The sequence below is a fragment of the Aspergillus wentii genome (assembly GCF_001890725.1).
Source record: "Aspergillus wentii DTO 134E9 unplaced genomic scaffold ASPWEscaffold_6, whole genome shotgun sequence".
NCBI lineage: Eukaryota > Fungi > Ascomycota > Eurotiomycetes > Eurotiales > Aspergillaceae > Aspergillus > Aspergillus wentii.
This window is the reverse complement of record NW_024467837.1, coordinates 733,629-756,894: the sequence shown is the minus strand read 5'-3', so window position 1 is coordinate 756,894 and position 23,266 is coordinate 733,629. Positions and strand designations below refer to the sequence as shown.

Genomic DNA, 23,266 nt, shown 5'->3' with positions numbered 1-23,266 from the left:
CTTGTGGGAGAATAATATGTCATGCATATGTAATCAAGCTGCCCTGTAAACTTTGCCACCATATACCACAAGTGACCGGTTTTAGAACTGGGAAACCTTTGATTATTCAGCCTTCGCTGATCATGTTCATTTATCATTGACTCTTCATTTAAGGATCCTCATGTATTGTTCAGCTCTCTAAAAAACTAAGACAACCAGTCCTTATTTATTGTTACATTCTCTATTGTATCACAAAGTTCCACAGCGTAAGTCACCCAATATATAGACAGGTTGCTTAAATAAATGTCTGTGGACAAGCTGTTGTACAATTAAATCATATGACGTCAATGACGCTATGACTGATGATTAAGGTACGTGGAGATGTAGCTGCCACCCTAGCTCGCCCAAAGTCAAAAGCAAGTGGCGATATCCTATCCCAAAACAACTTTACTGAGATGTATGTGCTTATTATAGTAACAAGCGAGCCCATACGAAACGAGCAGGAGCTTGCATTGGGACTAGGTGATAAAATTGTTCTATAAAGGCCCGTATGCATCAAGCTATTTGGATTTTGATTGGGGGAAGAAATGGGGTATTATCAACGGTGAAAGCCCTGTGAGAACATCGAATTTCAGCAAATCCATTTCTGAACCTACATATATATATCCTATGTCCCAAGTATCTCGCAGTTCGCCAGGAGTGGAGGTTGAGATGCAATATTCCAGGCCAGGAATTGAATAGAGACCACCGTAGCAATTCGAGTGGATGATTAGATGTTTCTTTTAGAAAATTTGCTGGAGATAGCTTCAAATTACAGACAATACTATGGCATATGGAAAATCGAAATTATCATTACCGGCAGCATGACGCATTCCAGACAAGGCAAGCAGGCTAGATTGGGCACGTTCAAGAACTGGTCACTCTATTTCACTGTCTAATGAGCAATATATTTTAAAAGTAAAATCAGCCACTGATTAGGTCATGGAAACGATATCAAATAGTAGGCATGATAGTAGGCGACTGTAAGTAAAATGACCGGTATATGACTAGGTGACTTGGATGGATTACCTCATTCAGCTTGTACATCCACCAGTCGAGTCCTCGTCCCCCGAAAACCCACCCAGACCACTAACAGGATACTTCACCTAGGAAAATGGATACAAGGTGCAGTATTTGTTGTGGATGGGTCGATGTTGAAAGGTACATGTTGATATTCACTGAACGGCCAGAATGGCACGGTCGCCAGAGGTCGGCGATCTGCAGCATCGAAACATTCCGGAATCTGTACTTCAAGACTCCGTGGCTGTGGAGTACATTTGTTAGATGCAGTACGTACTGTAGCCATATCCAAAAGAAACAAAAGGAGAGGCAGTCAGCTTACCGAATTCAGTTGTCGACAACGGCACCCAGACAGCCGGAGACTCACAGTCACGGTTTCAAGTCTCTGGAGTAGCCCAAGTTGGGGATTGGATGCGGTCCAGCAGGCCGGGCATATCGATGCCGTCGGATACAGACGTCGTCTTCGTCGGTAGACCTCCCCCAAAGAACCGCGAGGAGGTTCTTCATGTGCCTGTGGTTCCCTGGAGATTGGGTCTAGAATCCGTTGAACTTCAACAGTACTGCTATAATTATTGCCCTTTGGCCACTCAAGTGCATGCTCGTTGCTGGGATTTAGCGCAGCGTGTTTTTGGGTCGTCATTTATCGAACAAGACATGGATATCTGGTTAGAAGCAGCTCGGCAGCAATTCCACGCTTTCGTAAACCACGCCCCTGAGTCAGAGAGCAATCAATATTCAAACGCTTTGATGCGCCTCCATATCATCAACAGAGAGATTATTGACGATTTTCGACATAACCCTCTCAAGTATGCTCAGGAGAGTGTGGATAGATATATCCAGGAAATCGGATATAACCTGCCTCATGATCCCATAAACATTAGTGAGCTGCGTGACTTGATAGACAAAGCCATTGAGATCGAAAGAGAAGACAAAGCAGAAGAAGTATGTCCGGCAGGCGTTGGCTTACCACCCGAGGTCAAGATGATGATCCTTGATTGTTTGGATACGATGGATATCCGCAATTCCTTATCCGTGTTTCACTGGAGACTTCCAAGTGGGTATTGGTGCACGCGGTTTGCAAAGGAGATTGTCTTTGAATATGAGGACCTCGAAAATACCAATTTGAACTGGGGATATCTTTGTCTGGGAGTGGCGGATCTCCTCGAGACATCGCATGGACTGCGCCATCGGAAACGCACGTTGGGCAATCTGAACGAGATCAAAAAGATATTTGAAGAGAAAAAGAAGCAGAAAAGGCAGTCAGATGGGGGGCTGTGAGGATGTTTAGTGTTGATATCTTGGCGTGTTGTTTACGTTTGCTCCCTCCTTCCTTTTCGGTACATTTCTCTCTCTCGCTCTTTTTACCCTCCTTTGCTTTTCTCCTTTGTTTTTATTCATTTCTCTCCTCACTCCCCCCTTCTCTAGCAATAGCAAATTTTCAACAATCTTTACGCCCCCCTTTCATAAAACGAAGCTTCTTTTCAAGATGAACAATGCCCGGCCCCAACTCGTTCTTCCCGATCCTCCCCGTCCAGTATTTCAACCTCGACAAGCTCTTCACCCCGCCACAGTGCCTATGCAAATTGTGGCCCCCATGGCTCTCACCATACCAGCTCATCCCAATGTCGCCGGTAACCCGTGGGAACCCCGAAACGCAAGTAGACCCCTCAATCTGAAAGTATTTAGCTAACCTACTTTCATCTCAGTACCTTGAAATTCCAGGGATCGATATCGACCTGGCTTTCCTCGACCGGCACGACCTGGAGTTCTCGGTAAGGAGCGCGTGGCTTGGCATACTGGACAACTATTATACCCGGAACCACAGGTATACCCATGATGTCGAGGCACGTAACAAGGAAGGCTATTCGGACATCTTGGTTCGCCATTGGCAACAAATTCCCCATCCCTTTGCCCAGAGGCCACCCCCTTTTCTGATCATACAGTGCAAAAGGGTTTCTTATGAAGGCCGAAATTCCGAATGGTTTGGAGCAAAGGACCAGCTTCAAAACTACTTCAGGGCCATATACGATAGGTATAACCCTACCAACCCAGCTGGCGGAGGCCCTATACCGAGACACATCTATGGCGCAATTGCTATCGGTCGATTCGTTCGATTCTACTGGTACAATACTCGTACTAGAAGGCTCAACATGCTCGAGCCCAGGCCAGAAACCACTCGATGGCATGTTATCGACGAATCCCATTATGTTCATCACGTTTTGGATTTCATACGTAACAACCACTAAAGCAGGTATTCGAGTTGCTTAAGACTCGGTCAAGAATGCCCTTCTGGGTCCCGAGTTTCGATGCAGTGAATCCTTCACTCCTCAGGCAGACCATGCAGTGTATCTTACACTCATCGGTCAGACTACGCAGTGTATTTTGTACTCTTCAGTCAGACTATGCAGTGTACCACACACTCTTCAGTCACTCAAGCGACGAGCTCGCACCTTAACGTGGTGCTTGGGTTTAGTAACCGGGATCTTTCCTGGCGAAGCTAAGACGAGCTCTTTCAAACAGTATAGAAGATAGTATCAAGAAGTAGCCGAGTACTACCCCCATGCGACTCCCATTAGCTCACATAGTTGTTATCACTCCGTAGCTATCTTAGATTCCTCCATTGACTGGAAGCTCGAGTCTAAGTATTTGATTCGTAACAATAATGTCAATATGCAGCATAATGGAGAACTGTCTAATCCATCTCCGTTTGTCGCATGAACATTTGCATTTCATTTTGGTTTTCGAGGATTAGCTACGCGGCACTCTCGTGCTCTTCCTTGCTGTGTTAAATTTAAAGAGAATCTAGAATACAATACTGTATGTAAAGAGATTTTGGAGAGCTCTGGGTGATTATATGAAAACCTGCACAAAAAGACCTAGAATAAACACTCTATATGGTAAGCTAATCAGGGCTACAGCTCGGATACCTATTATAGAGAGCAACCGTTCGTGCTCTTCTATGGCCTGTCTTCAAGCCTGTCCTTTATCGAAGCTGCAGGATTTAGTGAGGACAGCACAAACATTTTCCTCTATTTATCCTATGTTAAAAAGTACCTGTCTGTATTCCTTTGCATTCGATGGAGCACCCCCAAAGTAAAACCCAGATACAGGCCAAAGAACTGGCCGCAGAAAGAGGCAAGTTCAATTGCGTTCTCACTAAGCAAGGAGGAATCTGCCAGGTCGCACAGATATACCCAGTCAACCCTCATTCAACCCGAGCCTACCACGGACTTCGAAAGCTGTATTCCTGACTTCTGGAAGACGCTGGAGCTTTTCTGTGGCAAGGATCAGCTGGAGAAATGGCGCAGTCAGATTTATCCGGAAGAAAGAAGTGGAATTCATAATCGCATTTGCGTCAGCGACGATACCCATGCCTTGTGGTCAAACGGGCCGTTTGCCCTGCGTCTTGTATCCAGAGATGAAGATACTCATATAATAACTGTTCAGTTCGTCTGGCACCCAACGCCCTCTCATAGCCACTTTGACTATATCAACATTCTTCATCAGCCTGGCTCATCTCGGCGTCTTTATGGAGCTTAGAGCGGTTTCCAAACTATCCTTGTCATGAATCAAAACCTGATTTTACTGTAATGGGGGCTTTTTTTCGTTTTCACTACGCATAATCAACAGACACCCCCACTTCAAGCTTCAAGAAGCCTGATATGCAGTGGTATATCCATTGAATTGCTTTCATGTCGGGCGTGTCTACAACATATGATGATCACGAGGAAACTTTATTGATTTGTTTTTAAAGAAACAACTACTTCTTGTCGTCCGCCTCTCCCAACTTCGCAATCCTCGCCATGGCCTCCTTCATCCGTGCATCCCATTTGGCGCGCTTCCCCATGTTTTCCGAAATCGTCTTATCGGCCTTTTCGATGTCAGCCGCAAGAGCGGCCACTTCTGCGGTCTAGAAACATTCTTAGCATATTGATATACAAGAAAGATATCAGTTTTGCTTACCAGTTCGTTTTTTGAGAGTTCTTCGATGTTTTTACGGCGCCTTTGGTGTCCCGGGCGGTCCTTGCGACGGTCCTGGCGGCCGCGGCCCCGTCGGCCTTCATTGACATGCAAATTGATAATGGCCTGTTATGCTTTAGTGAGTGCCATCAATACACCATAACAAGAACTCACCATTGCACTGCGAGGACGGGGGTGGGAGGGAAAGAAATTTTGTTTTTTGTCTGTCAGTTCAAGGGAATCCTGCTTGTACTTATGATAATGAGACAGTCTAGATCACACTCTGTATATAATATACCTGATTTGTTTGATCTACGAAAAAATACGCCAGGCTCTATTCACTGTTCAGCTATCCATACATTAGACATGAGGGTCAGAACAGATCAATGTTCAGACCCTGTATTCGTCGGTATCAGGATTGTCTGATCTGTTTGATCCGGTAACAATCGGATCAGGCAGATCAGATCAAGCCCTGATTCCACTGGTCCTACGCTTAATACAGTTTTACGTTCGCTTATCCATCGAAATGATATTGATATTTTCCCAGCAATCCCACGACTGCATCCATCCAAGCATCCCCGGTATCCAGACCATCTAAGTAGACAAATAACTTTTTCCTGCCCGTACTCCATCCCAAAGAAACTTCCCACCCAGCCCAGCCATCCTATCCAATCAACTCAACAGCCTTATCCCACAGCCCATCATATGCTTCATATGTATTCAAATTACTCAAATATATATGGCACGAGATGCTCTTCAGCTGTCTCACGAGTGTCGATATCTCCACGTTCGAAGGAATGTCGTATACCATGGTCGACAGATGAGCCAGATCCAGCTCCTTAACCTTGTCGAACAAGTTCGACGACCAGGTGGTTTGGAATTCCGAGTACGGGGACTCGAAAATAACCGTGACATCTGAGATATCGATGTAGGCAACGTCCGCCATTGTTCCTGGGTTCATCACCGACTGAAAAGTTAGTATTGTGTAGTGGAATCAGGAGGGGGACTTACATAGTGATTGGGACCCAAACCGGTGCTGTTCCGGATTGTCGACACCAGATCCTTGTAGTACGCCACCTTGTTCGCGTCGAACTCTGATGGAGTCTCGTCAAGAAAGATGCCATGCACAGCGAATGACGGGTTTCCAATTGTAGGCCATCCAGCGTATGTTGTAATATCCGCCTTTACCTCCAAGATGTTCCTCTGGCCCTCCTGTGTCCGCACGTAGCCGATGACCAGGATATTGCTGAACGCGTTCAGTCGCGGAACTGCAGCAAGCCAACCCTCGCTAGGAGGAATCGATCCAGGCCCGTTCTCCGGATTGATGATCACCGTGAAGTTTACATTGCCGTGCGAAGAAACCCTATCAAAATCAATGTTAGCATGCTCCAACTCATATCGTGACTGATCAAACTTACAGCTTCTCGAGAGGCGTCCAGCCACCATCCGAGGGATCGACATAATACGGGATTATGAAGTCCTGTTTCAAGTTTATTCCCAAAGCCGAGTCAGTAAGATCACGAGTGATCCTAGACACCGAGGCAAGACCAAGCGCGCTATTATATCCAGCAGGGATAGTCAGCACATTGACTGGGAGGAGGAATACCCAGGACAACAAAAGAATGATATTGAAGATCATGATGACGGTTGGATAAGATGATGAAGATGAGCGAAGTAGAAAGGTAAGAAATGTAGAGAGATAGAAGGTAAAGAGGCAGAGAGACGGATAGTTTCAATGGTAAAGAAGGGAATCAGAGAAGAGCAGAAATCTCACATTATTTATATTCAAAGCCAAAACACTTGCCGTGAAGCCATTCGGGGCTCTCCAGTATATTCGACGGAGGTTGCCAGCGCTGCCGTCCAAAAGTGGACCCAGGTCGATATTCACCGTAGTGTAGCCAGTGAATGGGGTTCAGGTGACGGTTGACTCCTCTGACATGCGGAGGAACCCGACGAGAGAGTCCGGATTGACATTTTATATAGGTATATTAGAGATATATAAAGATATAAAAAGAGTATGATGGAGGAAGAGAATTGTAGGATCCAGGGCGGCGATGAGGGGGTTGATATAGACATCCCGATAAAGAAACGGCTGGTGTCTGCTTAGATCTGCGAATAAAGGATAGATTATCAATTAAGGCTCTAGAATCCAATGGCAATCATTGCTGTTTGTAGTGACATTCGTGAAGGACATAAAGAGTGGCTGAATGGTTAGAAGATTGCTTCTCTGACAAGGAAAGGGCAAACAGATATAGACCGGATACCCTCGCAGGGCCAAACATGCAATATAGCCACTCCAGCTCAAAGAGTACTCAACAAAAAACAATCTATCCGCACAGAGCTTTGGTTCCTTTAATCGAAGTGGAATACATGATCCCCTTGAAAAATCCAAGAAGATTCGCGTACAAACACAACTTCTACGACCGTCGCCACGATGAGAGAAGGTAAGAGGACCTTCTAAAAAGAACTCTCTATTATTGGTACCTAGATGATTGAACAAGATAGCTTTGTGGCTTTCTTATTGTTCCTTAGCTTGACAGGGCTAAGCTTGATATATATTCCGCTTTCCCTTTGATTATGGCACACAGACCACGGCGATAGTAATGAACCTTTGCAGCCACTTGACCATACATTCATGGTGGATATATCAATGCCAATGAGAATAAACTCCAGAAATTCCCTATATTTGATAGATCATATGTTTGAAAAAGCCATAAACCATCAGTGAGTTGGTACGGGAGGAGATGGCGAACATCAGCCAATACCCCACTACACATCCAACTCCAGCCAGCCTTTCTATTCGCTTTGACAAAGTGGCGGTGAGAGATTTATGTATAAATAAGTAATAATAATATGTGAGTCTGATTATTATTCCCCTATCACCAGCCAAACATTCAGCCACCGGGCTGGTCCGTCGACTTGGATCCCCACTGTTCGTCGCCAGCGGAGAACTCCCCGCTTTGACAGGCTGCATCGGGCAAAGATCGACTACTGGGGAGTGATTTCCGTGTTTGACCTGCCAATCAACGCATCATAATGGACCAAGAGATGAAAGCTCAGCTGAAGGCTCATTCAGCTGGACATCCTGCAGAAAACCCAAAGTGAAGCCCAAGTGATGGGTGGCATTATTTAACCCCTCCCCTTCGACTTCTCCCGGAAACTGCAAACCATCACCCTAGCGGCATTCGCATTCTCTGGTCATCATGTCTGGCATCCGGTTCGATGTCCATCTCTTTGACGCTAGTGACGAAAAGTCTAAAAGGACAAACTGTGTTCCACTGAAGGAGTTTGATGTCGGCAAGGCGAAGCTGTCAGAGGTGCGATCGGCTTTGATTGACAATGGCGGGCTTGACGCCAGCAAGTATGTGTTCCTTCCCTCTGATAGTGTTTGGGATCGTCACTGACCGGTGCAGGGCTGGCTTCTCGTTCTGCTCGTCGTCTGGGGCGTTGGTGAGCGATGCTACGTTGTTTGCTGACTATCTGGAGATTCTTGGTGAAGGCTCTGAGGTTTTTCAATCCACTCTGTGTATGACAGTCATTACTAATCCCAATCAGGATGACGAGGAGGTGGAAAAGGAGAAGAAAGAAACACCGGATGAGAAAGAAGAAACAATAAACAAGAAAAAGAAAACCGCAAGCAAGGCGATCTATAACATCTACATCTTTCTGAAGGCCAAAAAGGCCCGAGAAGATCTGGCTAAGGAGGCCAAGGAGCTGAGGAAGGAGCTGAATCTGAAGCTGAGTGTACGACTCTTCTGGATGAATATGGGAAGACCGCTGACACTCGCAGGACAAACCTGAATTGCTGAAAGCATCGCTGGAGCAGCTGGAGAGCTCCTTTGCCAAAGCAGACTGGCTAGCAAAGGCCAACAAGACCACGACGTGAGAGCACTACTTTCTTGTTACTTGGCAAACGTACTGACAGCAATGCAGTAATCCAGCCGAAATGTCCGAGCAAGAATGGAGTGCAGTCATTCGCAACAACAGTCTCACCAGTGCGTCCAGACTGGTGTTCTCCAACCTAGGAAGAGAACCAGATGGCACCCAGAAGGTCAGGTTCCGGCGGATCGAGCGAGCACCGTACAGTGGTATGTGGAAAGACCTGGAATTGCAGCAGTTTCTGTCTCTCTAAAATGACCAGCATTTGTCCTCAAACCGAGAAAGTTCCAGCCTCACGAAATCGGCGATACGGACATCAAAGTCGAGCAGCAATTCTACATTCCTCGTTTCGTCGTCACCGATGACTCGTATGTGGATGTGTTTGAAACCAAAACGTCCGTGGCAACCGAGATGGCTCGCAGTTCCTTTTCCTCGAGGGAGGCTGAACTATCCATGTATGTTTTCTTCGTTTAATATGGATCTCTTTTAACATATCACAGCGAAGGAGGGGCTTTTGGCGTCAGTGCTGCTGCCAGTGGTGGGTTTTCAAAGAATCAGAGTGATGCGCTGAGCACGACAAACACTGCGGACAGCAGTACAATGAACGTCACCTACAATGTACAGACACAGACATCCTGATGGTTTCAACAGCTAACTGTTGCAGTTCCCGAGGGTGGTCATGCATCTGGATCAGCATAGTCTGGATCTGTCCGAAGAATGTAGCAATGACCTCGCCGGGGTCCGTGACGTCAATTCTTTGCTTGCTTTTCACCATAAATATGGTGAGTAGAACTGCGGCTTCTGCTCTTCAACTATTGACACTGACTGAACAGGCCACTTTTTCGCTACTCGCGTCGAGCTCGGCGGAAGACTCTTTTCTTCCGAGAAGCTCAGCGTGCTGGGAGCATCCAGCCAGTCTGAAGCAGCCAAGGCAATGAAGATCGCGGCCAACCTATCCTTCTCGTCCAAATATGCGTCTGGAAGTGCCAGGTACGGACAGGAAGATCAAGAGAATACATCGGGTGCAAGCTCCGACCGGAGCATGCAGAAATCAATCTCCTGGCAGGCTCAGGGTGGCGATACCCTGCTTTGCAATAAGTAAGTGATGCACCATGGGGAAGCCCAGTCCATAGTAACCAACTGTCTAGCCCACCGGAATGGTGTCCCACCGTTGCGCCCGCGCACAACTGGCGAGTGATCAAGGTATGTACACCCATCTGTCTGTATTGATGTATACGGCTAATTCCTGCAGCAAGAAGATATCATTCCCCTGGGCGAGTTTATGGGCCTAATTCCCGGATACGAAGACGTGCCCACGCGATTCGCCAGACTGACCGAAGTCACCAGGAGAAAGGAAAAAGTCGGCTTCCATCTCAGGCTTGCTGAGTCTAGTCCCATCAAATATCTGTCTCTCGTCCACGCATGGGCGATCCGTATGCTTAATCCTCTACGCTTGTACCCCTATATAGACTAACATTTCCAGACGACGAGGTATCAAAGCTTTACAAAGCACAGGCGGCCGAAGGCTTCGAACGAGGAGAAATACAACCGCCAGCTCATCTTATCAGGTATAAATTAAACGATAACAAAATGCTGCTGGTCCAAGATGGGTTCATGGCAAGTGTGATTCAAAACATTTACGACAACGGCGAGCCCGGCCTCAGCTTTGAGCCAGACGGCGACCAGAATGTATTTGAAATTGAGGTGGAGACGGTGCTGAACCAGGCCCCTACTGTATGCTTCTTCCTCCCGACACCAGGTTGAGACCACTATTGACAGCGCGGTGCAGATCCGATATCAAAGACGGTACCGCATCTTCAATCTCAAGCGTGGCTTGTGGCTACGAGCGGTGACCATCCCCTCCAGAGGGCAGGAGATCACCCTCCTCACTGCTAGCTATGAAGGCGAGGCGACTCTGTTTGAATTCCGCGACGGAGACAGAGAGGGCCCCGTCCACAACGGGGATAACTGCCAGGTGATTGTATACGGCGCAGACGGACGAAGCAAGGGATGGTTGGGATATTCGCTTCGGGACGAGAAGAATGAAAACATGGTCAAGGATTCTGTGTCGATTGGAGCGTTGCCGTTGTCTTCTCCGATCAGCAAGCGCATTCCGTCCCTGATTTTCGAGACGGTGGACCTGGGTGAGTCCACCGTTCGTGAAAAGGAGGGAAAAGGTAAAGACGATACCCCAGAGAAGGAGGGCAAAGGTAAAGAGTACCTTTTGCCAAGTGCGGTCGGTAGAAACGAACTTGCTATAAAATGAAACGAGTATCGCATTTTCATGGCGGTACCGAACTTGAACTTGTTCGGTATTTACTGAAACGTTGATTGTCAGTTATTTGTTACGTATTTAGCCTTTAAACCGTTTTGTTCCTCGTATTCTGACTATAAAAGCCATATTCCTTTAGGTTGAACTATCGTACTAGCCTACAGGAAACTAGCAAGAGTAAAAAGGACCAGTAGAAACAGGGTGGCTACTCATGGGTCCTCGGTATATCATTGAATAGGCAGCTTTATCACTTTTTTGAGGTTACTTGGATTCATAGTCTGCTCTTCCTTTGGTTATAGCGCGTAGACTGTTGAATATAATTCTAAGGTCAGATAGGGGCGCGCGTAGTCTTTTTGGCCTGATGGTTATTCTAACATAGACTATAGCGTCGTCACGAGGCTTCGTATCCACTCAGACATACATTCATGGAAATATCAATTCCAACCAGAAGGGCTTTATAAGCCTCTGAAATATCGCAAAATGGGTGTAAAAAGTTTCAAAACACCAAGTGATTACGTGATCCTCCTTGGCTTGGTAATCAACTCCGCCTCACACGGTGGCAACATCACCAGCTCAAGCCTGCAGTTTCCCATCGCAACGCGATAAAGTCAATAAAGAAGCAAAGAATGGCAAGTCATCTTGCTAAAGAAAGGAAACGTGCCGCCGATCGCGAAGCTCAGCGACAAAACCGAGCCCGAACAAAGGCCTACATCACGCATCTGGAAAAAACAGTCCAAGACCTTTCAGGACAAGGGCAAGACCAACTGGGCCAGCGGTTGATTGGACAGCAAGAAAGAATCAGCCAATTGGAAGAAACACTGCAGAAGATAGATCATTTGATTCATGGGAATGGTGCGACAGATTCCCATCTGCTATCGTCTGGCTCTAGTCAAACACGCGGGGTTGATATCGTCACCGAACAAGCTTCTGCCCAGCCGCCCCCAAATGACTTCTTTGGGATAGACCTCGTCTGCTCTGATCGCGAGAGGAATTTCCTTGAAGTAATAGGAAGCGCATTTACCATGGTCCAAGGCTGTTCCTCGTTGGTCTTAGGGCCGCTGGCTGCGATGCCCGCCTGCGATGATGACTTTTGCATACGCGCCGTTGTAGACGGCTGGAAGTCCGTAACGACCAAGTACCATGCTGATGTGGTCTGGAGGCTTCTCCAAGCGGTCGATGAGGGACTATTCTATCGCAGCAGTCCCGTCACGAGAATTGCTTTGCTGCGCATTATGAGGGCCATGCTACTGGTTGGTGTCTGATTCATACTGTCCATTTCCGTTACTCACGTCCTAAAGCAACGAATGGATGTTCTTCGTGAGCCTTGTGGGATTCCAGATTACATGCTGGCCAGGTATGCATTATTGTATCTCGAATACGCCACTAGCTAACGGAACTCCAGTCCCATTCAAAATGGCACTCTCCACCAACCATTCCTAGACTTTGTCCCATGGTAAGCCAGAGATCTGAGACTCTATATTCACTACTGATCGACAGGCCTCATGTTCGAGACCACTGGATTCAAAGCGGAATCGGATACGGATCAGAAAGCTGCGCAGCCTTGTTTGCCACCAGGTTTCGCTTCCAGTGGCCGTTTGACCTACGAGATGTTTTTCGGAGAACAGTTTCTACCGACCAGTTGTCGTTTTCCCATGAATTTCAGAGTCGATACGATGATGTCAACAGCTGGAAACTCGACGTAGACGAAGATTCGAAGCGCTGGGAAGAGACATATTCTACGCTTGCGCTACCAATTGAGGAGACATTGGAGCTATTTCACCACCAAAACACAGGTTCATTTACCTTGAATCTTTGAATGTATTGCCATTTGTTGAAACACGAGCTATTTCAATTCTCCAACGTGCACACAGAGACATTCTGATCGCCTTGCCTACTTATTTCTCCAGAAACTTAGGGGTCTCTCGGCCGGCTGGGGGATTCTTGATGAACTCGCTCAGCTCGGTGCGAAAAGTGCTCTCCCATTCCCCACCATACAAGGGCGTCCATCCCAGCTTGCGGGCAAGAGCAGCTTTAGTACGACAGCTGAAAAAGTTATCCAATTAGTCATGTCCACAAATATTACGCGGGGGCAAACAAACTTGGATGCAAACGCAAGCTCGGCACTAGAGGCACTGCCATAGAGCCATTTATCAGCTGCCTCCTGGACAGTAATTCGCTTCACTTCCCGCGTTGGAAAGACCCCCATCTCATGGCCTGTGTGGGCCAAACTCTCGGCAAATTCACGGTACGAATGCTCGCCCGTTTCGCAGAAATAAATCCCCTTCCGACCAGACGGAATCGTCACATTTGCGCAAATATTCCGCAGCAAGGTCAGATGCAGACCCGCCAAATCCCTGATATGGACATGGCTCCAGACCGTCTTCCCCTCGGCAACGACACTGCAGATTCCAGTCTTCAGCGCATCCGCAATCATGGCAGGCAGCTGCATGGAGTAGCGGTTGAAAGGCCCCGTGCCGAGCCCGAAGATGGTCGGCGCCATGACAATATACGTCGTCACACCGAGTGCCGCGCTGGTCTCGACCACGGCGATATCCGTCGTCCGTTGGATGTAGACTTCGCGAGACTCGCGATACTTTTCAAATGAGAAAATGTCTTCCTCGTCGGAGAATACATGCGGATCAATGTACCCCTCCGAATAAGGGCGATCGCTCAAGTTAGACGTCCCGGACATTTGAATATAATGCACGGGCTGGTTGGTTCTTGTGCGGCGTGCTCCTTGGCCTGTGATGAGCGCTTTTGCAGACGGTGTATGCCAGCCCGCTCCGGCATGGATGATGACTACCACGAGTTAGCTGGTGCTATAGAATTGGAATACTCGCATACTGTCAAACTCCTCGCCCAGCTTTTCCAGCACCTCCCGCTCATCGAAGCTGGAGAATAACAGGGGCGTAACCCCGAGGTTCTTCACAGTGGTAGCTTGTGCTTCGTTTCGCACGAGTGCTGAGATCTGGAGCTGCTTAGCCCAGATATCTTCGCTTTCGAGAATAGCGGACAAAACGGTGCCTCCTCTGATGTAGTCAGTTAGCTCGGCCTATGCATGGTTCAGACATGGGATTCGTACATGTACCCGGAGACACCGGTGATAAGCAATGAACGGGATGCCATGGTAGGATTAAGAAAGCTATTAAATAAAGGCGCAATAGAACTATGAGTCTTAAAAGAATAATGGCATTTAGTGTCTTTATATAAATTCATTTCGTGGTTAGTAATATACTACAAACCCTGCGACGTCGAATATATGACTCGCAGCCCCACTTTTGAGTCAACCTGTCGAGTCAGGCTCCACTATTTAAGCTCGTCCAATCAACGCGGCCTATAGATACTACCCATCCAATCAGGAGCGCAGAATTGTCTTCTTGTTGCTCTGCCCTGTTGAACGCGGTGTTGGAGAAATGTGCAGGCTGCTGGGTATTGTTTATTATGGCTGCTGGTGACTTATCCTGGGAACTGTAGACAGCAATATGGCTATTAATCCAGCAGGGTAGCAGCTTGGTTGAACATGTGGTAGATATACATATTTTAAGTTTATTTCACACGCAGATTCTAAATCTGGGACATGATATCATAGATCTGGATTTTAAATATTATTACTCAATATAATATCTACTTTTTCTGGTGATATCCAAAGACACAACAGAGTATACGTTGGGCTACATAATTTTCCAACGAGGCGATGAATACGACAAGCCAAGGATAATAGCGCTTATTCCGCCAAGGAGCGTATTCGCCCGTCGGGCCGAACGAACTCAGCCTCAGACGACACAGCATCATAACGATCCCCCTGCCTTCCAGAGAAGAAAAATCAAAAGTGAGGCTCTTTGACAAATACGCGCTAATTTTCCGATGGTTGGTGATACGACACCCATGGATCTGCAGAGCGGGTTCAGGCTGCGGAGAACACACGAGAAATCCAGACGTGGGTGTCTGAGATGTAAGCACCAGCGGAAGAAGGTAGGCAGTGGCTTTATGTTTTGACTTTACAGAAGTCTGATTGTATTAGTGTGATGAGTTGAGGCCGAGTTGCTCTAGATGCACCAAGCGGGCGTATCCATGTCGGTATCAGGGCGTGTCGGAGCAGGAGTCGCCCCGTCCAGCCATAAGTCCGGGTGTTGTAGGTTCAGCGTCGAATACCAGTTCCTCATCTGGACAGCCTGCTTTGAGGTATAATACAGAAGAAAGCTTCATATCTAGTCAAAATGGTACTCTCGACGCGACAGAACTCAGTCTCCTAGCCCACTACCTCACACACACCAGCCAAACAATCCCATTCGACCATCTCGATCTCTACGCTCTGTCGGTTGGCGTTCCGAATCTCGCATTCAACTGCAACTTTGTCATGGCATCCCTGCTCGCCCTGGCAGCTGCATGCAAGTGCCACGATATTGCAAAGCAAGCCCCATCGCCACTAGACCACCAGACCGTATCGTCCATTAAAGAACTACTGGCGCTTGCGGAGCGCCACCACACGGCTTCCCTGCGCCACGTCCAAGCAGCCATGCAGAACTCGGGCTCCTACGATTCCGTGCTCGCCACTGCGGCATTGATGGTCTTGTATGCCTCAGCCAGTCACTCCATCCGAGTCCATCTCGCGGCTACCGCGAAAGACTGCGGGCGGCGACTGCCTAGTGAGGTTCTTCCGCAGCATTCGCAGTGGATCTCATTTACAAGGGCGGCTCATACTGCGTCTACAGCTGTTTTGAAAGATATGGTCGATCAGGATCAGGAGTGCACTGCCACTACCCCGGATGTAGATACCAGAATACCGGGGGCGGTGTTATCGCCACAAGACGGTCCGTCTGAGAGCACGAAGAAGCTGTTTCTCCCTCTAGTAGAGTCTACGTATCGTCGAGCTCTGGAGAGCCTGCGTAGGAGGGGTGAATCTACAGTGTCTAGTTGTGACTCCATCCAGCTGCACGCATCGTTGGCAACTATTTCCGTACTTGAAAAATGTGCCTCAGCAGCTTTGTCCACAGACAGTAACCGCGTCGAGCCCCCCAACCAGCCCAGATTATTTACTGAATCATCTAACGTCACCCCATGGGTAGCAAGATACATGATCAGTGTCACGTCAATGGAGTCACCGCAGGCCCTTCGACGAATCATCATGTCATTCCTGAACAAAGCACCGGCCGAGTATCTCAGCCTCGTGCAGTCTGTTCTCGATGCACCTAGTGAGGAAGAATGCCTCGATGCGACAAACTTCCTAGCCATGGACATTTTTGCGCATTGGTTAGTACTAGTCATGCTATTGGATGGTGTGTGGTGGATTGGCGATATTGGACAGTGGGAACTAGGGCAAGTGGTGGCGTTCATGAAGAGTCGGACTGGGGAAAGGTGGTGGCCTGGGAGTATGTACTTGGTGAAGCGGGAGCTGCATTTACAATAGATTTTTCATACTATTGTATATCTTCAATTAAAAGTACTTTCTGGTGCGTGTGGGGATACGCTGCAGGGCTGAGGCGGCGTATTACAAATACGCTCGAGCGTATAGCGTATAGGGTCCAATATGGCAGCGAATACGAGATAAAGTATAACTTTGCTCATCGATCATCAAAGGTGGCTGAGGCTGAGAATTATTTGGAATATACATCTAATGGTTGTATAATATAGATATATAAAGAGACAATTGTTTACCTAGAAACTACCATCAACAATTCAGACAACAATTCAGTATACTATTTCCACAGATCCAAGTCTACGCCATGCTCGCTCAATCCATCATCACCGTGCTTCTTGCCTTTGCTCTCCCAGCAATGGCTGCACCTCAACCGATAAGCAAACGCTCAACTGAACTGAGCTTGACAGCTCAACTCCGACTCGCAGACACGTAAGTCTATTGGCCCCACGATGTAGAGTAAATAACTAACCCATTCAGCGCCGTTGATCGCTATAAGCTCCTCCCAAACGACACAGACTTTGTCTTTGATTTCAACAATGCAACTGATCTTCCAGTCGCCAACAGCCAGACTTTTCCAGCGCTCGTTGGCACTGGTGCTTCATTTAGTATTTCCCAGCTCCCAGGTACGCACACATACTCACTAATTCTCAAATCCACACTAACGATATCAACAGCATGCAGCATGACCTTCCTCCACCTCCACCCCCGCGCAACCGAGCTCTTCGCCCTAACCTCCGGCCACATCATCTCCGAAATGGTCCCTGAAGCCAACGTCCTCAACGCTCAAGGCTCTCAACGCGTTATCCACGCAGACCTCCACCCAGGTATGGTAACCATCTACCCCGCAGGCTCGTTCCACACACAGGTGAACCCAGACTGTGAGGCAGCAAACTTTACAGCTAGTTTCACGTCCGAGGAGTTTGCCGTGGGGTTGGTTGCTGAGGAGACTTTTTCACTGAGTGATGGGGTTCTTGCGCGGACGTTTGGGGGGAGTTTTGCCGGGCAGGATATTGAGAAGGTGAGGGGGGCTATTCCGAGTAGTATGCTGATTAGGGTGGAGGAGTGTTTGAGAAAGTGCGGTATTAAGAAGAGGGAGGTTTAAGTGGGTTGGTGTGAGTCTGGGATGTTGTGTTGATGGCTCGGGGTGCATAGATTGATAGACTGATGCAGTTTAGCTGGCTTATTTATGTGATTCATTGCGTTTAACAAGGAATATTTCCCGTCGATATAACTTTCTCATCTACCAGATTGACCTCAATTGTAGCCGAGGGACAAGGATATAATAGAACTCATTTCATCCATCATCCGACATTGGATAGCTTGGTCAAGATTGAACCTGATATAAATATATAAGGTTGTGTAGTCACGCCAAGGTCCACATGTAGAAAGGTACATTTTACTTCACCGCATTCCAAATTCGAAATCTGGGGAAATATGATATCATGAATCTGGGTTTCGGATAATGTTCCGTTTAATATGATATTTCCCCGTACTCTTTCTCGTCATATCTTGACTATGGCCTTCTCCTCTTCCTTTGGGAGGAGGTATCACCTTGCGATACTTTTAATTGCCCGCGCATCTTTTCAGGTCCAAATCCAAATATATGCTGCCAAATCAACGTGATATTTCTTGTATAATACTCTGTCCTGGGGTTGGCCAATCATATCCATCAAAGAACCCGTTTCTCCCTTGCTTAAGGTTTACCCCACAATCTGTATTCTAGATACTATGGTATAAAGTATAATCCCATTATCAACTTATGGTTCTGTTGTACTTGATTCATTAATACCTAGATGAGGTACAGATTATAGCAGTTACGATTCAGACGATAGTCTTCTATTTTGATTTTCTTGTTTAACAGTTTCCTTCCCAAAAGCGTTACTGCTACAGCGTACTTATTTTATATATTATAAACAGTTCATCAGCATCTCTTGACCCCCACCACTTATCTCACCCAACTCCTGAACAATAAGTCATTCCCCGTCTGTTTGAGAACATTGTTTGGTGGAGGCGATACAGGAGGCCGACCACCTCTTGTTGCAATCATCGTACGCACGGTAGTGGTAACTATATCCATATTTGCCACCAGCGGATCTGTCTCGTGACAGTTGGTCATGATGGCCCGGAAGATCCTCTCACCCATGGTAATGATATCGCGTGCATTGCCCCAGCCATCGAGTTTTGATAGAGAGGTCAATAGATCGTAAAGCGCTGTGCTGCTTCGCAACTTGGGGTTTCGAGGGGTGCGGTATCGACACCATGTTGACGGAGTGTGTTGATGAGCAGCTGGGTACACGCTACACCATCCATGTTTTCAAATGTCATGATTCGCTTGAACCGACTCCGCAGGCCGGGATTGGAGCTCAAAAGGGCTTCCATTCCAGGCCCGTGCCCGGCAAGAATAATCACCAGGCTGTTCTGGAATCGGGCGCTCGTCAACGCACCAACCAGTTCGCCAATGGCGTCTGTGGCAAACTCACGGCCACTAGCAGATTGATCATAGAGTCGATATGCCTCATCGATGAAGAGGACCTTTCCCACGGCCTTTTCAAAAAGGGCCAGCGTTTTCGGTCCAGTTTGTCCAACATACGACCCGATCATATCGGTCACTGGACACTCTACCACTTCGGTGCTGGACAGAATGCCCATGTGGTAGAAGATCCGGCCCATTTTCCTGGCGGTGGTTGTTTTGCCGGTCCCTTGGTCAAATCAGTATTGTTGACCGCTGCAGCTATTTTTCAATGCCAAGAATTAGATGGACGTACCTGGAGGTCCCTTGAATATATAATGAAAGGGAATGTAGTCTCGTGCGTCTATATTGCGCAGGAAACAATTCCTGGCCACTTTTGTATCTTCAAGCAACTGGGATATGATTGGGTTACACCCAACAACGCCCTCAAAAAGCCTCTGGCATTCTTCTTCTGCGTTTAATGCGCGATCCCAGTCCGTGGGAAAGTCTTGCGCCTCGAGCTGATTCCGATCAATGCTGCTATTAGACAGGTATCGCTCTGCCAATGATACTTGCGCAGATTGAATTACTTCTTCCACATAAGCTGCATTCCCAAACTGGGGGGAGGTGATGGCATGCCGAAACAACATTGATGCAGCCAATCTCGCATCGTAAGAGGCCGATACGTGGTATTCTTCCAGCTTGAGGGTCAGAATACGTTCCAATGCTGTGATTGAATATGGCTGGAAGTGAAACGCCGAGGACAGTTGAAACCGTCGTGAAAGACCGGGATTTACATTCCGGAACATTTCCTCCATTTCATTCTTATACCCAATCAGTAGGACACACTGGTTGGCTCTTCCATTTCCTGGAACGCAACCGAAAATGGTGTCAATGATGCCGTATCGGAAACTGTCGACTTTGTCTTTCGATCCCATCCAGAGCATGTGAGCATTGTCTATAATAAAGACATTTCCTTCTGCTGACTTGATGGCTTCTCGGGTGTGTTTTTCGGAATCACCGATATACTGCCCAAGAAGGTCTGCTGGTGTTTCTCAATCACTGCATACAAGCTTTTTATTAGCTTCCTAGAAAAAAAAAGAAAAAAAAGGGGAGTGCCAACCACCAAGTGCTTTCTACTTACCTTTCCCTTCGCTCAGCAAGCCCAAGTCAACCAGAATCTGGCCATATAGCTTCGCTACCGTCGTCTTGCCTGTCCCGGGGAGGCCCAGGAAAACGCCATTGAGGTTGATTGGAAGCAATAATTGGCCTTGGTCATCTCGTTCAAAATTGTCTCGCAGAAGATGATGCAAACGACGCACCCTCTCCTTCACATCTTCTAGCCCGACCATCCGTTGCAACTTTTCCCAAGCTGTACTCTTCACCAGACGGTCTTCCGTATCAGGCCCAGAGAGATCGTCTTGACTGAGGAAGTACGGGTCTATCTGACAGGTCCCATTCTTGTCCTGTGCGAGTCGACGTCGAGCTCTCTCTAGAATAGCGGACAATTCGGCACGCAAGCCCAAGATATTACCACATCCACTTTCGGTGTTCTTGCGGCATACATGTCTAGCAACCCATCGCATCAAGGGGCCATCGAATCCACCCTCCACTTGCATTTTTCCATCAAAGTCTCGATTGATGGTGGTCTGCAGGATTTCCAGCATCTCGTCTGGGGTGTACGGTATTCGTGACCCTCGAGTCGATATACAGTATGGGTGGCAACGCTGCGCCACTGGCGGAGCTGGTGGCTGAAGGCAAGCGGGCTTTGCCGAAGGGAAACCTCATTCTTATCCCGTGAGGCACATTCACATGGACCAATATGGCTATGTCATCTAGGGCTGGAAAAGGAGTTTGCGGGTCGGCTACATACTTATGGGAAGGCAATAGCAGGCGGCGGTAGGTTATTCTACCCTTTAGATTGATGCTGATAATGCACTAGGCATCATACTTGTAACAGCATGGTGAAGGGATACCTCGTCAGCTACGCATGAAACTTCATGGTCACGACTGTCCCATCCTTCACCTTCTTTGCCACGATCCAGGCAGCTACTGTAGTCATGAGAGACGAGGAGGCCAACCTGAAGATTACACCCTTGCAGCAAAGAGAATCCACTAACTTATCCAAATCCAGCGTCGCAAACAACTCCAAGACCGAGTCCACCACTTCTATCATGTCCTCCAGCATCATCCGCAATGGGAATAAATCCAGCAGTTAGGTGCGCTGAGTATTCCCACCGTGGCTCAATACACGGAGTGCGGTATCTCGTTATTCTCAAGGCCAAGGAGCCAGTCCGTATTATGAACTGGGCACAGAAGCAAGCAGACCCATCTCTAGCCATGGTTCGGGGGCGATTGGGCTGACTTACTTGGCCCGATATAGACCATTCCATGCCTGGCCATTGGCAGTACTACACTCAATACTAATTCTTTGAATATATATGAAGTAGAAAATCACGATAGAATCCATTCAAAGAACGTAGTTGAACTTGTCCAGCATACTCTAGTTATAGAAGCCCATGTCTCATGTAATCCGAGCAAACCTCAACGGAGTCCTCTTTGAACCCTTAAAGGCTCCAAGACGAATTCCCCTGAGCAATGCTGACTCTGGTCGAGGTAGCAGCGTTGTCTGCACACATACTCATGACGCCGTCTTGGATAGCTTGGTCTCGCTCTTCCTCGAAATTGCCCGCAACAAACTCCTTCACGGCTTTTTCTGTCTCTTCGTATTCCTTTGCGAATTGGTCTTCGGGGACTGGGCTAGAATTCTCGGGAATGTGGACTACAGCCGCCGAGACAATGGAGCCCAGTGTTTGGAGAAGAGGGTTGTAAATAAGAAAGAGCTCTTTAACGTGGGTGGCAAAGGCCTGTTTTGTATGCGCATCGCCAATGACACCCTTGAGGATGGTCTGCTCAGCCTCTGAGGGATATTTGGACCCTGCCTCCAGGTCTTTTTCAATCAACTTCAGAAGAAATTCCGATGGGGTGTCCTGGTTGGTTGATCCAGTGAGACTTTGTGCGCTTTCTTTCTGTTTCGGCTGAGATGACTTACAGCGGACGATAAAGGCCCCAAAATTTCAGTTTCAATGCCAATAGACCCGTAAGGGATGCTCAAGTATAAAACTGCAATTTCGATCAGAGCCGTGTTCCCATTTTCAAGGACATTGGCGTATCCAGGCACCCTTTGTAAGCGAGAACAAGCAGGTACTTTGGTGTCAGGTCCTGCACCGCCGAAGCAGGGGTCCGAGGATGCCTGGGAATACACAATCAGCGAGTTGGCGAGACTCTCAGCGACTCTCGCCGTAGCATCGGCCATGTCAGGATAGTTGTCGGTAAAGAATGCGGTGATCCCGGCGCGGAAACCGGCATCCCGAGTTAATGTCTCCCGTGAGAACAGGGAGAAGTACTGCGCAGACACGTTTCTTGCCCTTGCAATCCGTTGATACTCATCCTCGCTCATGACATCGACTTTCGTTGCTGGCCGGCGGATTTCGGCCACTCGCGAGGCCTGGGCGACATCGAACCTGTCCCATGCCGCGTCGATTTTCTCCTGGCGGTCGTTGATTTAGCCGATTTGCGCCTTGCGACTCATCTTGATCGAAGCTGAGGAAGATAAAGAGGAAGATGAATGAAAAGAAGATGTCTTGAGTTACCGAAAGAGATTTCTGGTGTTGAGAATATGGGATTGTTCCCCGGTTAAATATTCAAAACCGCCACCGTCATCATAGCAAGGAAATCCAGCTGACAGGATTGCAGCTGAGCACAAGCTGCATATGGCCATTGATGCGTTGACACGTTGACTCCTGTTGTAAAGTCTACAGACTTTGCATTACGTACATACATGCACGATGATATAGGTATTCAATATTTCAACACCCAACATTTCCGCTGAGTCATTCTGATTGGTCCATCAGATGAGGGGCTTTCATCGTTTGCATATTGCTTTTCTCGCTTGGGTTGTCTCGATCACGAATATTTGTCAAGAACATACATCCCATGACACGAGTGACCTACTTTGACGGCCCCACAAACAACACTGATCTTGGAAGCATCAACCGTAAAGAAGAAACTGGCGGGAACAGTGGCTGGCTACCGGGGGTTTGACCCCGTTCAGATCTGCATCTGCTGGAAAAGCAATTATGCTGCGGTGTGATGGTCTGGAGTTATGCAGGGTGATTCAGCTATACCAGAGATCTATCATCATCAGCCAAACGACGCTGTCCGGCCTGATCCGGCATTCGGTGTATCT

General features: G+C 47.8%; 10 protein-coding genes across 10 annotated transcripts; 6 read left to right on the top strand and 4 right to left on the bottom strand.

Annotated features, from left to right (window-relative positions):
* Positions 1–1,183: 1,183 nt before the first annotated feature.
* Positions 1,184–2,316, top strand: ASPWEDRAFT_185368 (uncharacterized protein; the record flags this gene model as incomplete). The annotated part of the gene is made up of 2 exons (XM_040832081.1): positions 1,184–1,307; positions 1,370–2,316. 2 exons carry the CDS (start codon positions 1,184–1,186, stop codon positions 2,314–2,316), a joined length of 1,071 nt encoding a protein of 356 aa, XP_040686589.1.
* Positions 2,317–2,531: 215 nt separating this feature from the next.
* On the top strand, positions 2,532–3,284 carry ASPWEDRAFT_174341 (uncharacterized protein; the record flags this gene model as incomplete). The annotated part of the gene is made up of 3 exons (XM_040831213.1): positions 2,532–2,669; positions 2,745–2,915; positions 2,982–3,284. 3 exons carry the CDS (start codon positions 2,532–2,534, stop codon positions 3,282–3,284), a joined length of 612 nt encoding a protein of 203 aa, XP_040686588.1.
* A 2,378-nt stretch (positions 3,285–5,662) lies between these two features.
* Positions 5,663–6,637, bottom strand: ASPWEDRAFT_114362 (spherulation-specific family 4 protein; the record flags this gene model as incomplete). Its single annotated transcript, XM_040828486.1, has 3 exons — positions 5,663–5,965; positions 6,010–6,361; positions 6,417–6,637. 3 exons carry the CDS (start codon positions 6,635–6,637, stop codon positions 5,663–5,665), a joined length of 876 nt encoding a protein of 291 aa, XP_040686587.1.
* A 1,564-nt stretch (positions 6,638–8,201) lies between these two features.
* On the top strand, positions 8,202–11,274 carry ASPWEDRAFT_185366 (uncharacterized protein; the record flags this gene model as incomplete). Its single annotated transcript, XM_040832080.1, has 13 exons — positions 8,202–8,359; positions 8,412–8,505; positions 8,554–8,742; positions 8,789–8,880; positions 8,932–9,086; positions 9,140–9,332; positions 9,378–9,495; positions 9,542–9,659; positions 9,711–9,975; positions 10,026–10,080; positions 10,130–10,310; positions 10,361–10,611; positions 10,667–11,274. 13 exons carry the CDS (start codon positions 8,202–8,204, stop codon positions 11,141–11,143), a joined length of 2,346 nt encoding a protein of 781 aa, XP_040686586.1. The 3' UTR covers positions 11,144–11,274.
* Positions 11,275–11,775: 501 nt separating this feature from the next.
* Positions 11,776–12,965, top strand: ASPWEDRAFT_174338 (uncharacterized protein; the record flags this gene model as incomplete). Its single annotated transcript, XM_040831212.1, has 4 exons — positions 11,776–12,399; positions 12,448–12,503; positions 12,552–12,602; positions 12,647–12,965. The coding sequence occupies 4 exons, from the start codon at positions 11,776–11,778 to the stop codon at positions 12,963–12,965; spliced, it is 1,050 nt and encodes a 349-aa protein (XP_040686585.1).
* A 79-nt stretch (positions 12,966–13,044) lies between these two features.
* On the bottom strand, positions 13,045–14,275 carry ASPWEDRAFT_174337 (NAD-dependent epimerase/dehydratase family protein; the record flags this gene model as incomplete). The annotated part of the gene is made up of 4 exons (XM_040831211.1): positions 13,045–13,192; positions 13,249–13,948; positions 13,994–14,178; positions 14,232–14,275. 4 exons carry the CDS (start codon positions 14,273–14,275, stop codon positions 13,045–13,047), a joined length of 1,077 nt encoding a protein of 358 aa, XP_040686584.1.
* Positions 14,276–15,034: 759 nt separating this feature from the next.
* ASPWEDRAFT_174336 (Zn(II)2Cys6 transcription factor domain-containing protein) lies at positions 15,035–16,556 on the top strand (the record flags this gene model as incomplete). Its single annotated transcript, XM_040831210.1, has 2 exons — positions 15,035–15,121; positions 15,171–16,556. The coding sequence occupies 2 exons, from the start codon at positions 15,035–15,037 to the stop codon at positions 16,554–16,556; spliced, it is 1,473 nt and encodes a 490-aa protein (XP_040686583.1).
* Positions 16,557–16,833: 277 nt separating this feature from the next.
* On the top strand, positions 16,834–17,789 carry ASPWEDRAFT_70540 (germin family protein). The gene is made up of 3 exons (XM_040839133.1): positions 16,834–16,997; positions 17,046–17,191; positions 17,243–17,789. The coding sequence occupies exons 1-3, from the start codon at positions 16,873–16,875 to the stop codon at positions 17,668–17,670; spliced, it is 699 nt and encodes a 232-aa protein (XP_040686582.1). The 5' UTR covers positions 16,834–16,872; the 3' UTR covers positions 17,671–17,789.
* A 549-nt stretch (positions 17,790–18,338) lies between these two features.
* ASPWEDRAFT_743772 (uncharacterized protein) lies at positions 18,339–20,877 on the bottom strand. The gene is made up of 3 exons (XM_040839462.1): positions 20,162–20,877; positions 19,334–20,071; positions 18,339–19,267 (listed from the first exon to the last, which is right to left on the bottom strand). Exons 1-3 carry the CDS (start codon positions 20,682–20,684, stop codon positions 18,762–18,764), a joined length of 1,767 nt encoding a protein of 588 aa, XP_040686581.1. The 5' UTR covers positions 20,685–20,877; the 3' UTR covers positions 18,339–18,761.
* A 260-nt stretch (positions 20,878–21,137) lies between these two features.
* Positions 21,138–22,580, bottom strand: ASPWEDRAFT_70538 (uncharacterized protein; the record flags this gene model as incomplete). Its single annotated transcript, XM_040839132.1, has 4 exons — positions 22,070–22,580; positions 21,659–22,007; positions 21,387–21,412; positions 21,138–21,323 (listed from the first exon to the last, which is right to left on the bottom strand). The coding sequence occupies exons 1-4, from the start codon at positions 22,475–22,477 to the stop codon at positions 21,138–21,140; spliced, it is 969 nt and encodes a 322-aa protein (XP_040686580.1). The 5' UTR covers positions 22,478–22,580.
* Positions 22,581–23,266: the final 686 nt, after the last annotated feature.

Coding starts and splice junctions, on each gene's coding strand:
- ASPWEDRAFT_70540 (XM_040839133.1), top strand. CDS start 16,873: ATGCTCGCTCAATCCATCATCACCGTGCTTCTTGCCTTTGCTCTCCCA. Junction 16,998..17,045: donor CAACTCCGACTCGCAGACAC/GTAAGTCTATTG, acceptor TAACCCATTCAG/CGCCGTTGATCGCTATAAGC. Junction 17,192..17,242: donor TAGTATTTCCCAGCTCCCAG/GTACGCACACAT, acceptor CGATATCAACAG/CATGCAGCATGACCTTCCTC.
- ASPWEDRAFT_743772 (XM_040839462.1), bottom strand. CDS start 20,684: ATGCTGGAAATCCTGCAGACCACCATCAATCGAGACTTTGATGGAAAA. Junction 20,072..20,161: donor CTTGCTGAGCGAAGGGAAAG/GTAAGTAGAAAG, acceptor GCAGTGATTGAG/AAACACCAGCAGACCTTCTT. Junction 19,268..19,333: donor TATATTCAAGGGACCTCCAG/GTACGTCCATCT, acceptor GATTTGACCAAG/GGACCGGCAAAACAACCACC.